At 40.8% G+C, this 13,225-nt stretch overlaps 1 protein-coding gene across 4 annotated transcripts in view; it reads right to left on the bottom strand.

Annotated features, from left to right (window-relative positions):
* Window positions 1-12,857, bottom strand: part of PTPRC (protein tyrosine phosphatase receptor type C) — a 644,370-nt gene extending 631,513 nt beyond the window's left edge. For 3 of the 4 annotated variants that reach the window (XM_086957664.1, XM_086957674.1, XM_086957690.1), the window contains exons 1-2: window positions 12,725-12,834; window positions 12,529-12,625 (exon numbers count right to left, since the gene is read on the bottom strand). In XM_086957664.1, coding sequence (XP_086813790.1) covers window positions 12,529-12,598 — 70 coding nt within the window. In that variant the 5' untranslated portion in view covers window positions 12,599-12,625; window positions 12,725-12,834. Of the gene's footprint in view, window positions 1-12,528; window positions 12,626-12,724 lie in introns of all 4 variants that reach the window. The other variant, XM_086957682.1, reaches the window with a different exon arrangement.
* Between the last annotated feature and the right edge of the window lie 368 nt (window positions 12,858-13,225).

The following is a 13,225-nucleotide window of genomic DNA, read 5'->3' as shown; positions in this document are numbered from 1 at the left end:
TGGCACCTATCACCATTAGCACCATTTACAAAACACCATCATCACTACAGACTGATCAACATTCTTCTATCACCATTATCACCAATCACGGTTATCGCCATTCACTAATCACCATTGTCTTGCCATTGTTAGAACCGATGTATTGCCATACATACATTTAGAATCCAATGTTGTTCTGCAGCATTAGCCCAAGAAATATGGAAGCTGTATCCTCTTTTCAGCATGTTTTTCCAGCTTAGTGTATGGAGTTTCAAATTTCACTCAGAAAAATGCGTGATAATATCCCTAGGTGTGCTGATTATTATTTATGTTTTTAGGGAAGAGAAACATTTATAGACGCTCATATGTTTTCAGTGTACAATTTTAATACGTATTTTAGTGAACTGGACATTGAATAAGTCTCTGCATTGATCGATTTCCATTTCGAATGATTTTGACAATTGCATGTTAAAGCAAGGCTTTCTTCTCTCTGGCTTTTTCTCTCCAAAATCAAAAATTAAAGATTTGTAGGTGGGATAGAAGCTGGAGAAAAAAAGTTGGGCCTATCCTGTTGTGATCAGTTGCCCACATGATCTGTGACATTTAGGAAATATATTCAATGTGGCATAGCAATTCATTGCAAGATCCAGAAATCTCGTAAGAATAGTTTATCATTGTGTTATTCCTTTGTCTGAATCTTTTATTATTTAATAGGATGGAAAAGTGCAACAAGCAGGAAACCTCCCAACATATTTATTTGCTTCCATTACTGTTGTGGAATATTGAAAGGCCCTAATTTTAAACAGTGGTTGCAGATGTTGCTCACCAGCACTCAGTTTGGGGGAATGGAACTTACATCCGACTTCGACTAAGAGCAAGAGAGAAAAAAAGGCAGAAAAAGCACAAAGATGGAGGAAGAGGAATAAATCAAAGCAGTGACAAAGGGTTAAGGAATAGATTAAAAAGTCTTTGTAAGTATGATAAAAAGTCCCTAAAGTGTGATAAATAGAGCTAGAGAGTATAGGGAGGTGTATGGAAGTGGCATGAGGTGCAAACAAGACTAGTCAGTTTTGGTATTGAACAACCCCCACATTCAACAATGTTGAAAGCAGGCTACTGAGAAATCTTTGGGCCTCAATACTTATTCGTTTACAAATTAGTCACTGGCAGGTATACTGGCTCTCTATAACTTCCAGCTGTTTTGGATGCGGTCAATCGTGAGGCACTGGATAACACCTTTGCTGCCCAAATGGCTCTATAAGGGCAAGGTATTGACTGGTTGTCCTCTCTTCTGAATGGATGATTTTAGGGCCCAAAACACTAAGGGTTTTCCATGACTAAATAATGTATGCTAATAAATTCATTAGTAAATTAAATCTAGGTTAGCAGAAACACACTTGTTAGCAGACATGTCTTAATTAGGCCCTCTAGTACATATTCCCTCTCCATTGACTTTTGAGTAACCCAGTGTCAATGTTTGCTCCCACGTTCTTTACCAGCTATGTGGAATCGCTGGGAGATGTAATGGCCGGTATGGGCATCTTGAACTGTAGCTTCAAGGGAGTTATTAAGCAATGGCTTCAATAACTATGAAAGTAAAATTGGTCCACTCTCAAATGAAGTAACAATCGAACCAAATAAGGAAACAAAAACACTCCAAACCCCAGTATGGGTTCATGCAGCTATTGTAGGGAACAACTACACTGTGTGTTCAACAGAATTCCTGTTAATGTGAGCCTCATTTACTTTAATTGTATTTATTTTCAGTGGCTTCTTACATGAACACTAGAAATTGGAAAAAAACAGAGTTGTCCAAAAATGTGCTCCTACACAAGGCGGTCCTCCTGCTGAAGACAATAAAATAGGAGTAAGGCACACAAAACTTGGAAATAGATAATGTAGAGAAGAAACTTGAGGGTAATGGTTTTGGGGGCGATAACAACCAGGGGACGTATCTAGGACAATGTCATGCTTGCCATGGAACTGGAAAGTCCTGCTCTACATTGTCTTCTGCTATCAAGGTTTGGTTTAGAAGAAGGTTTTCAGGGAGTTTCTGAATAGGATGAGCCTTGGTTGACTTTGGACATTTGGTATGAAAGATGTTCCAGGGCTTATGAGTTTAGTTAGTGATGTTTCTGTCTTTGCAGCTTTAAAGTTTTGTGGATATGGATCATGTGCAATTCATTTGACCAAAGAGGTGTATAGATCCTTGTGAAAAAACGTATTATTCATGGGGCACTGCAGCAGGGCTGATGATGCATTTAAATGCGAGGTACATGATCTTGAACTGTATTTGGTCTTTGGCTAGCAGCCAATCAGGAATGTTGTCCTTGGGAAATACATGGTATCTCATTTTCTGTTCTGCAATCAGTCTAGTGCAGAAAGATTCATCCGTTGGACAATAACATCAGGGCTCTTCCAGGATTTTTAGGCACTTGTATTCAGACAATTTATGAATCCGATTCCAACTGCCAGTATGAACGATTTAAGGAAAGAAAACAGCCTAAAATCCATTGAAAAACATTTAATATCATAGCCCATATAAGTTGCGCATTCAAAGCTCTTTTAGTTTTTTATATGCTAACTCCCAATATTTTACTATTATTAATTGCACTTTTTTTGTTTAGGCCGCATAGATATAATGGCAAGTCCTCCTTTGAAAAATGTACCCAGAAGTTAAAAACAGTGATTTTAAAAGAAATCGGGGTTTATTTATAAGCAAATGACAAGGGCAAATAATCTGCATCGCCACCTTCGCCAGAAGGCAACAAAATGAAAAATAAAACAATAATAAGTCAGTGTTTATTATAATTTTTTTTCTATGTAGCATTGTGTCTAGGAGGCAGGGCCATGGGGATGACAGGCAGAGGGGGAGTGGTAGGCACAATGTTGCCAGTGCACATGACAGTTTGGCTGGTCGTTTCATAACAGCCAAAACGCCATGTGCACCGAAGCTGTCTCCAATCAAAGCTGCGTTGCCAGGTTGGAGACAGCAGGCACAGGCTCCCAGTCACCTGGGAGCGCAAATTCAGAGCGCTCTGGCCAATTCTGATGCTGCTCTCAGCATGAGAGCAGCGTGCCTGCAGTGCACGGAGCCAGAGAGGAGCGTGATAGGGATAGGTAAGTTATTTTTAAAAATAATTGCTTGGTTGTCTGTTGCGCCCAGTCTCCCCATCCCCCCGCCCACCACTTTGCAAGGACACCGCCCGCTATTGCAAAGAATGTCTATCAGTCTGTTTCAACACCCCACATAGATGTCAATTTCTGGAATTTCTTTCAAGGGTGGCTCAAATGTTACATGTGGCTCAACAGATCTGTCAAACAAGATTTTACACTGTAGTATCATAAACATTGTCCACAGTCTCTGCTCTGACTATTCTGTGGAGTTCAGAGGAGTAATTTCTGCCAATTCAGATCAGCTTATTTTTCACACATATTCAAGGTGGAGCACAGGCTGACAGTGAGCACTGGCTTTTGCTAATAAGCCTTCCCATAGTTCAGCCAGGTAAAGAGTACTTTTCTAAAAGTTACTTTTCCTTAATATTTATTTAAAATCCAACATCAAAATTGAATTGGATGTTAAAAAAAATAGTGGCTTCATTGTTTTTCTAGCTGGTCCCATTCCTGAGATACAGTGTTAGTGTTTTAAATGGTACGCTAGTTTTGACATAGGACATCAAGGCCTTCCACATGGAAATAGCTTTTAGGGTTTTCTGACATGGTAATATTAATTTCCTACATGTCCTACCTTTAAATTCCATACACTCTAAATACACTCTAACTTAGGACTATAAGGCCTATATTGGGGTGACCTATTAATATGTAAAAGGGAGGTTTTTAGATTTCAAAAAGAGTTATTTGAACAGGTTGCACTACAGCAGCCAGGTAACACATGGTAGGCCTAACACCATGGATGCTTTGCCACTCTAGTGGATGGCAAAATAGGTGTTGCATTCGACTAGGCACTTAACTTCCAGGCCCTGGGTACACTTTGTACATCATGTACTAGGGACATATCTGCACAGTAAATATACCTGTTAGCAAAAGGCCAATTCAATCATGTTTAAATGAGCAGCACAGGCACTTTACTACTAGTTGGCAAGTACAGGCGCTTTACTATTAGATAGCAAGGATAAAATGAACAGAGGTCTAAACACAGGAAACAGAAATATGGTCCAGCAAAGGCGAAAAATCCCGGCTGACCATGCAGAAAATGCAGATTTCTTACATATACTGTACCATATTCAATTCTATTTTGTATAGAACCTCATGATAACCTACTGTTTGCTAAGCTAAGCTTGATTTTGAAATTTGTGAAAAATGTATTTTGAGACATTGTCCTCCCTGTTAAGCATTTTATTCCCATCAGTGCTGTAACAATCAGGCCTGGGCAATCAAGATAGGCAATTCAACACCAATTCACTAAAATGTTTATGTAGGTTGAGGCAATATTAGTTTTGTCGCGCTTTAGAGGAAATCCAGTCACCATGAGGAAGTGCATCATTTCTTTATAGGTTTTTCAATCACAGCAGAGCAGACATTCCATTTGTATGGGCCGTGCCCTACAATTTGGCCCACTACTTTGGGCCTTGAGCACCAAGTCTATACTGTTTTTATTTTTGTAGCACTTGCTTGAGTGTCCTAAACTTAGAGGAATGACAGTCTTCTCTGTTTACATTATGAATGTGAGTGTTACACATTTGCCTGGTGTTTTGTCACGAAATGTCATTTTTTATTGGTTTTAGTCAACATTCTATGTTTAAAGCACTATAGCAAGTATCATACTTGAGTCATACTATAGAATATTCTCCTTTCTCTATGTCTATATTTCTTGTGAGAGCAATATAAAAATTAGAATACAAATATTGTCTACCCACGAAGCAACGTTTTGGCAGTTAAAGTAGTGGACACTGTAAGTAAACAAAAAATGACTAAACTCACCTATGTTGCCCGCACTACTCTGTGGGTTTTAAATAAGTTTGAATGGTCTCCCAAATCCCACAGCAACTTTTCAGTCTAATTATGGATCAGATATTGACAAATATTCATGATTTACCTACATTTCTGTAGGTAAACTTGTGAGTATTTCAGCTCAATTTCTGTAGTCATGGCCAGGCTGACAGATGACTAGTGGATGTTATTGAGGAGATATAAACTCAAACAGGGAGGAGGAGTTCTTTAGAATTCTTTGACACTGAAAAGACATTCAGCAACCTTAGTCTAGAAACAAACTTTGCAAGTTCTACTTTGGATAAACTGTGACCCCAAATTAATGGCTTAGTTTAAACTCTGATACACTAAAGCATTTGCCAGAAACAGTGATAAGCCTGATACCGGGGAATACTAGTGAGATACAAGGCAAGGATGCCGACTGCCACTTGGCAGTGGACCCACTTTTGTGCCTATTGAGAAACAAAATGACAGCCACAACAATCTGAATAGGAAGTGGAAGCATACTGTATTGCTAAACGCAGATGACATCTTAGCATACTGTATTGGTAAACGTAGATGACATCTTGGCATATTGTATCGCCAAAGGCAGATGACATCTTGGCATATTTGGTGAACTCGACACGGACCGTGGATCTGTTTCATGATACTCTTAACTCTTCTAGACCATTATCCAGCCTTAGAATGAACTGGGAGAAGTTGGTTTTGTTTCCAACAGGCTCACTGAAACACAGAGAGCTATCTACTCATTACTGGTTCTACCTATGCTCAGTCAGACAGATTTGTTGTACTGTTTTGACATAACACAATGAACTTAGAAGACCGCAGAGATAGACTGAATCATAACCTGAAGTGGATTCCTGGATGAAGCTATCACCATCTATCTCTAAGGGACATATGGTCAGGGTCTGTACAAGGAACTCATCCAGTTTTTGTAAGGGTATCAAACTTGATTGTCTCAACTTAACACGCTTTGCAACAGACTCAAATTTGCCTTCCAGATCAAACCAGCATCTCACCAGTGGGAACAGACAAAAAAAGCTCAAAATTAGACCACCCTTTAAAATGGATGCCCCACTAGGAGACTTCTCAATTTTGCAAGGCTGCTTCTGATATTTATAGGCCCTACCATCACTTCGGGCACTTTGGTATAACACAAGGGGCCACAAGTGCTTGTACGGCCCTTTTTGCAATGCATATTGTTCCAGTGCAGATGTAGTACAGAAGCTAACCTAAAGAGGTATTCCTTTATTTGCATTGGGGCAGGCCCCTGTGCAACTGAGAGAAACACTTTGGGTCTTATTTACAAGCCCAGTGAGCCACTGAAATATCACTTTGTATTATGTTCCAGAGATGCACTGGGCTTATCAATATCTGCGAGGCCACATAAAGCTACCCTGTGTGGCTTTTTATGGCCTCGTAGATATGGTGACAGACAAGGCAGTGCAAGTCACTGCGTTGTCTCACACTGTGATGGGGTGGCATGCAATGGGTGTGATGGTAGGTGATCCCACGTAACACCCAAGGCATTCCTAGATTTACTAAATGCTGCTAACCTGGGAATCCGTCAAAAGCCAATGACTTCCCGGCGGTAGCATAAGGGCTGTATTTGTGTGGGAAGATGTCCCTTAAACCACAAAAACAACCTGGTTTAAACGCAGACACCCTTGAGCAATGGTGCAAAGGTACCTGCATTGGCACATGGAAGACATTTATGTGCCAGCACTGTGAAAGTGTACGGGAGTGCGCGTATCTCATAGATACAGCACATTCCTGCCCTTTTCTTTTAATTTAGGGCAGCGCAGCAGGAAGTCTTACGGCGCTGCACTATGCCAAAATATTGTAAATGAGGGCCCTTGCCTCTACACTAGTGACATATTATGGACATGGACGCATAGTCAAAGAGGATGGCAGGGGACGCACTGATTGTGCATCACCAAGGGATGGTGCACACAGTCATTGATGCTCCCCGAGGGTGCTCCTCTGGAGTAGGGAGGGAGTCCCATAGACCCTCCAGATTTCTTTCTGCAAGTGGGTTCAATCACTTGCTGCACTTACATGCAGGGAAGTCTCTGACCCCTTGAAAGTGCTGGCTGGGTGCTGCCTGCACTGTGAAAGGCAGAACAGCCACTTTAATCAGGCAGCCTGTTTTTCGCTACTGAGCTCCCTTGGGTCAGAGCAAGTTCACAGCAGCAGTGAGGGCAGCACATTATTAGAAATAGGGCACAATGTCCCTGTTTACACCAAGCAAACCAAGTTAAAGGTGCACCGCAGTGCAACTTGACACTGTACCATACTGTTTACAGCCCCTGTGGCCATTTTATGCAGTGCTTGCCATCACAATGGGGGTGCGTGCCCATTTTCTGCATCCCCTCAGCACATGTATCTCTACAGCTATCCTAACAGGGCATTCCCTGATTTGAATCACATTGTGGCCCCATGCAAATGAGACAAAAACTTTGCTTCTGTGCCCTAGCTGTATTATGGTTTGGGGTATAGAGACAAAGAGGATATGTGAAGGTACACAGACTGTGTGCCACAAAGAGGTGGTGCACAGTTAGTGTGCCTCCAGCGGCTTAGCTAGGGGGAACTCCCTCAGACATTCCCCTGCTAGCGGGTGTGGTCGTTCACTTCACCATCCTGCATGATGATCTCTGTCCCATTTTGTAATGAATGCAAAACTGCAGCTTGTAAAGGAAAGATGGATAACCTGTTTCAAATAGCCAGTCTGCCTTTCAGTAATGCACAGCATCTAGTGAACACCTCGAGTTTGCGGCTACCCTGGAGGAAGCACCTTATTTGCAGTAGGGCACGCTGTCCCTGTTTGTGTCTGGCGCTCCTAGTTAAAGGTGCACCATGGTGCAAACAGGAAAAATATGCCCTTTACATAATGCGGCCCCTTAGAATACATTCACTAACAATGTCAAGGTATTCAACAAATAAACTGCTCTTACAAAGTTCATCTTCTTTTTGGGCCTCTGAGTAATAGTCATGTAAGGTGACTGCTGGTGGTATAGGTGAAGTGGGAGGAGGAGGATTGTGGGACTGAAATAAAGAATAAGCGGTGCTCTACCTACAGGAAGGCTATTGTTCCCAATGAAATAGACCTTAGTAGAAGAATCAATTGCATAAAAAGTGTTGCCTTAAGATCCTTGTTTTATTATCTCTTCGGAATATGTTTCCCCAAAAGTATTACCATGCTTTTGATTCACATTCTTGAAATGTTATATAAGCACTCTTGTTCTACAGAGGACTGCTTATTCACTGTATCTCCCTTCCGTGCTAAACTCAAATAAACACAAATGTTAAAGAAAGCAAGGCAGGTGGGAATGGTCTTCCTAATCACACTAAGATAGTTGAACTTGAGATCTCACAGTTCGAAGAATGTGTAAGGGATTTAGGGCCAGATGTATGACCATCAAGGTTTGCGACTCACAAAACCTGATGTACAACAGTGTCTGAGATACTGCTTACAATTCCTAAATGGGTGGCAAGGGACTGGTCTCATTAATATTCATGAGGTAGGTCGCAATTTGCGACCCATTGTGAATGGTTGACTCTCAGAGGGACTGTAGCTTGCTCGGGTCAGCAGGCCACTAGTTCTATGACTGCTGCTTTTTAAATAAAGCACCTTTTTTAATGCAGCCATTTTCCTTAAAGGAAAACCGGATGCTTTTCAAAAATAAAAATGAAAAGTTTTCTTTTCATTTTTTCAGGTTGAGCATTGGTCCATTCGAGAATGGCTTACTGCCAATTTGAAATTGGTGGTAAGCTGAAAATGTTCTGCGGCTGCATTTGCTGTCACAAAACATTCCTACATACCAGTGCGACTCGCTGTTAGGAAGGGATGTCCTTGGCACGTCCCTTCCTAATAGCGACTTGCACACCTTATTTTGTGAGTCAGCCATAGGTTGCCGACTCGAAAATAGGGTCCGTACACTTGGGAATGCATTTTGCCGCTAGCAAATGGTCTGATGGGTACTTTGTGACCGCAAAAATGCATCGTACATCTGGCCTCTAAAGGTATAGCATGCTGTAGAAATATATTTGAGACTTTTTCGTAGGAATGAGAAATTGGTAGAAGACTTGGACGACTAAAGGCTACCCTTCAGACTTTGCTGTACTCCCACACCTAGCTTTCCATTCTGAAACCTTGCCTCTTCATTTCTGGATGTACACCATGCCCAGTATTAACCTCATGTATCAGCAACCCTAGCTATTGATGAAATGAAATGATTACGCACTTGTATAGCGCACGACTACCCGTAGGCGTCTCGGCGCTTGTACGAATACCACCGAGGAACCCTTCCTGGCCTTTCCCTGTGAGGAGCCCACTCCTGGGCATACCCAAGGTGAAGTCAGGCATCCTCAGCGTTGTTGGGGCCGTTGTAGAGATTAAGCAAGCTATTGCCCAGAGGTGCAGAGTGGGACTCATGATTAGAATAGGCACCGAAGCGAGAATTATCAGGTCCGAGGAAATTGAACCCGAGACCCGCTGAGGCAGGAATTGAACCCTGGTCCCGGCCAGACTACTGCATCAGGGTCTGCCGCTCTAACCATTGAGCCACACTTCTCTACTATGATGCCTCTCTCACCGTAGGTTACTGTTGCAAATAGAGCAAAAATGCTGTCGAGTATGTGCCGTGATACCCAATGTTATGCAAAGCCCTTGTACAGTTCCTTATGATGGCCACTAAACCTGCCCTAATAGTAGAGAAGTTGTTTAATTGCTTCAATAATCGTGCTTATGACATAGCACTGAATAAAAAGTGGCTAAATAACACCTGAGCAACTGTATTAATAAACGAACATTCACACATGTAATACTACAGTGCAGAGGTCGAATTCCAATTTATTACAACAGCACTGCAAACTAGATATGAGAAAAACACAATTGTTTGCTTCACAGATTACAGACTACAATAGTTCTGCACACGGAGACTACCCTCCTTATAATGGTCAGAAGAACTCTTCAATGTAATTTAACCTTAATGCACAAATGAAACCTCTTGTGTCCTGTTTTTGATTAAATCTCTTTTTGTACAAATAAACATGAATAAATGCCATGGCATAAACCATACATGCAGATGTGTAGAATGTAATATGCTATTCAGTGCTTACTTTTGAAAGAATAACTGCTGGGGTCCAAAGTTTCGCTCAGATCCCTGCAACGGCACTATCAACGGTCAGGGTATTCCAAGGCTATATAGACATGATTCTACCTCAGTCCTCTTTACTCCACCACCCCACACTCTCTGCTTCTTTATTTGACTCTTACAGGTTCTTTTACATCCCTGCTTTCTCCCTTTATCAAGGTTTTTTACATCTTTCTCTTCCTCCTTCTTTTCCCCTATTTTGTTTTTTTCCTCTTTCTAGATCAAAGTCTGTAGAGGAAAAATAAGCGCCGGTCCCAAAAAAGAGAAGGAGCTGGTGGGTCCCACTTGCAACCACTGGCTCAAATTAAGCACTGTGTATTGCTGAGGGAGGAGAAGGGCAACAAGTCATGCGAGTTATTATGCTATTTAATTATCGCTGTGTGTAGGTAGTGCCTACACACAGCGATAATTGAATAGCATAATATACTGTTCATCTGCATGTCTCCTATTTATGAAACAAAAGCAAAGTTATTTAAACATGTAAGAAGAAGAAGCGGTGATATTGTGTTTGGTAAAATAAAAACTAAAAAAGAAAAAACTTTTCAAATGGTCAGTATCTCTCCAGTACAAAACTAAATATATTCTCTTTTTCATGCCTCTTATCAACACTGAGAAGACTTGTATTCAATTCTTCGTACTTCCAGCCTCCTTGTACCTTTAATTCATTTAATCAAAAAATGAAAAACACTCCCTCTAGATGTGTTCTACTTTAAATTGTTCTGCGCTTCCGATTTTAAGTTAGTGAGGATTTAGAAATCTCTGTTTGGCAATCAGCCCCGTCCAAAAAGAGCCGCTGCTGAAAACAAGAAGCTTCCTACAAATTAGCTCCTGCTAAAATTGACATTTCCGGTCCTGTTATAAAAAATATATTTTTTGTCACATGCGCTTTCAAAGGTCGATGCTGCCCATCTCTTTTATTTGCCAATTGATGAAGGTGTGGGGTGTGTCTGTGTGTCCGTAGGACAGAGACAGAGTGAAGGCAACAGCCCACTTCTTGTCTTAGTTCATCCTTTATGAAACCATTTTAAACACGCCACTATTTTGAAACTAAGATGTCGGCAGCCGTGAGTGACTTACTGTCTTCTCCGTCTATTAATGCTCACTGTATTAATCAAATTCCGTCCTGCATGGCCACCCTTCTAAATTGGTTAAATACAATCAAACAATCGATTTAGACCTCCCCTACGTGTTTGGTTTCATTGAGAGACAGTAATGTTTAATGACATAGTTAACATTCCATATATCCTCATTATATTGTTTGCATTATCAATATCGATCAAAATGTATATCCGACTTAGTCAAACACAGAAATCAGCTTGCAGCATTCGCAGTCAACCTGCTTCGGGTCTGAGAATCAAATATGCAGATTTATTCAAATGAAAGTGGTATGTAGCCTGCCACATCACACAAATTATCGGTCAAATTAGCACGAGTACCAGGCAATTTTGTACAAACCTCGTACTGACATTTGCTAATGAAATGGTAAATTTGCATCACTGGGCATGTTCATTTCAACCAATGAAATTGACATTGATCTGGACAGGGTTCCAATCTCTCAGAACAATTCGTTATTCTGCAGACGGCCTTAGAGGAGCCAGAGATTTGCTTTGTTCGAAATCAAATTGGCATCTTTGCATTATTTCTAACAATGTATTTTAAGTGTTTTAACAACTGTGCATTCATGACATTTTGAACATTTTCCACTTGAGTCGAAAATGCAAAAAGTCAATCAGAAAATCACCTTTATAGTCTAGTGAGTTCTTTCAATGTCATACAAATTAAAATATAGTAAATTTCTCTGCACAAATATAATTTTCTTTTTTCAAGTAAGATGCTTAAAAGTAGTACGTTCTTCAGTATTATATCCTTGATTGCTCAACAGGTCAAACTTTTAATTAAACTGGTTGATGATTATACGTAATGCAACTCACACACACCCTGATGAAAGATAGTTATGCATTCTCATGTGAAACCCTGACTAAATATTAGAAGAGTGTAAAATAATTACTAAGGGGTAACCTCTTTTCATTGTAACGAGAATACTTATAAAAGTTACAGCTGTATTATGAACTTTCAAGATTTCCAAAGCAGACATTGTATTTTGTGAAAATAGAATAAATATGAACAAATGGAACTAGGATGGCTAGAGGAGAAGTGCTAAGGAGGCCAAACATTTTGGTCTGTGTTTTTCCCTGTAAACGTTTGTTCAAGAATGTGTGTGTTTTTTAACTAAAAGAAATGCTAACTTTCTAATGAATAGTTCAACAGTGCAATTCACCTCAGCTTTAATGTGTTATGTCAAATACATTCTTTCAGAGCATTTACACACATCCAGCTATAAATGCTGCACCACAGGAAAAGCTCCTATAATCGGCGACATGATCTATAAAGTCAAAACATTAAAAAACAGGAGTGGAGAGGATGAAGGACAGTTGCCACTTACCTTTCACATTGACTCTCTGGCCCTCAAGCAGGAACACCACCACGAGAAGGAGCTTGGGAGTAAGACCCATGGTCTTATCAGGAAATTAGCTGAATCCCTACAAATAACATGGGCATGCAGAAATAGAGTGAATGCTGGTCTCTACCAACAACTTATGGCAAACTTTCATGAGAAAATAGAGAAACAGCGCACATACGTCGCGAAGCCCAGTTATCAGCCAAGGCGCAGCTTCCTCCGCAACCCAAAGACTAACCACTTGCCCGCTAGCGTGCTACGCGCTGCGGCTTGTGAAATGATGTCAGATACGAGAGCATCTACTTCTGCAAACCAATTTCAAGTCTTCTGCTTTCAGGAAGTCCTTTTTTCACATTTCACACTAGCAACTTCCTTAAAACGAGTGAGGCTGCTTTGAAATGAGGCATTACACAAAAAGACAGAAAAAAAGTTAGCTTCTTGTGCGCATCTATGTCTTAAAATGTGAAGAAAGGCTCAACTTATGTTGGTGCAACTCATCTAAATGTTTGCTAGGAAGAAGGGAACACACAGGGCTGTATGAGTGATTTAAAAAGCTGAGACCAGCTGAGACCAGAGAAAATAATCCTGTTCAGGACCATGATGGTAATGTCGTTCTCAAAAGTGCAAGACATATGATGTGAAACTATTGAAGCCTATTGCACCACCCATGACTGTCTGCGGT

This window comes from Lissotriton vulgaris, chromosome 1_1 (assembly GCF_964263255.1).
Source record: "Lissotriton vulgaris chromosome 1_1, aLisVul1.2, whole genome shotgun sequence".
Lineage (NCBI taxonomy): Eukaryota > Metazoa > Chordata > Amphibia > Caudata > Salamandridae > Lissotriton > Lissotriton vulgaris.
This window is presented reverse-complemented; position numbering and strand designations above follow the sequence as displayed.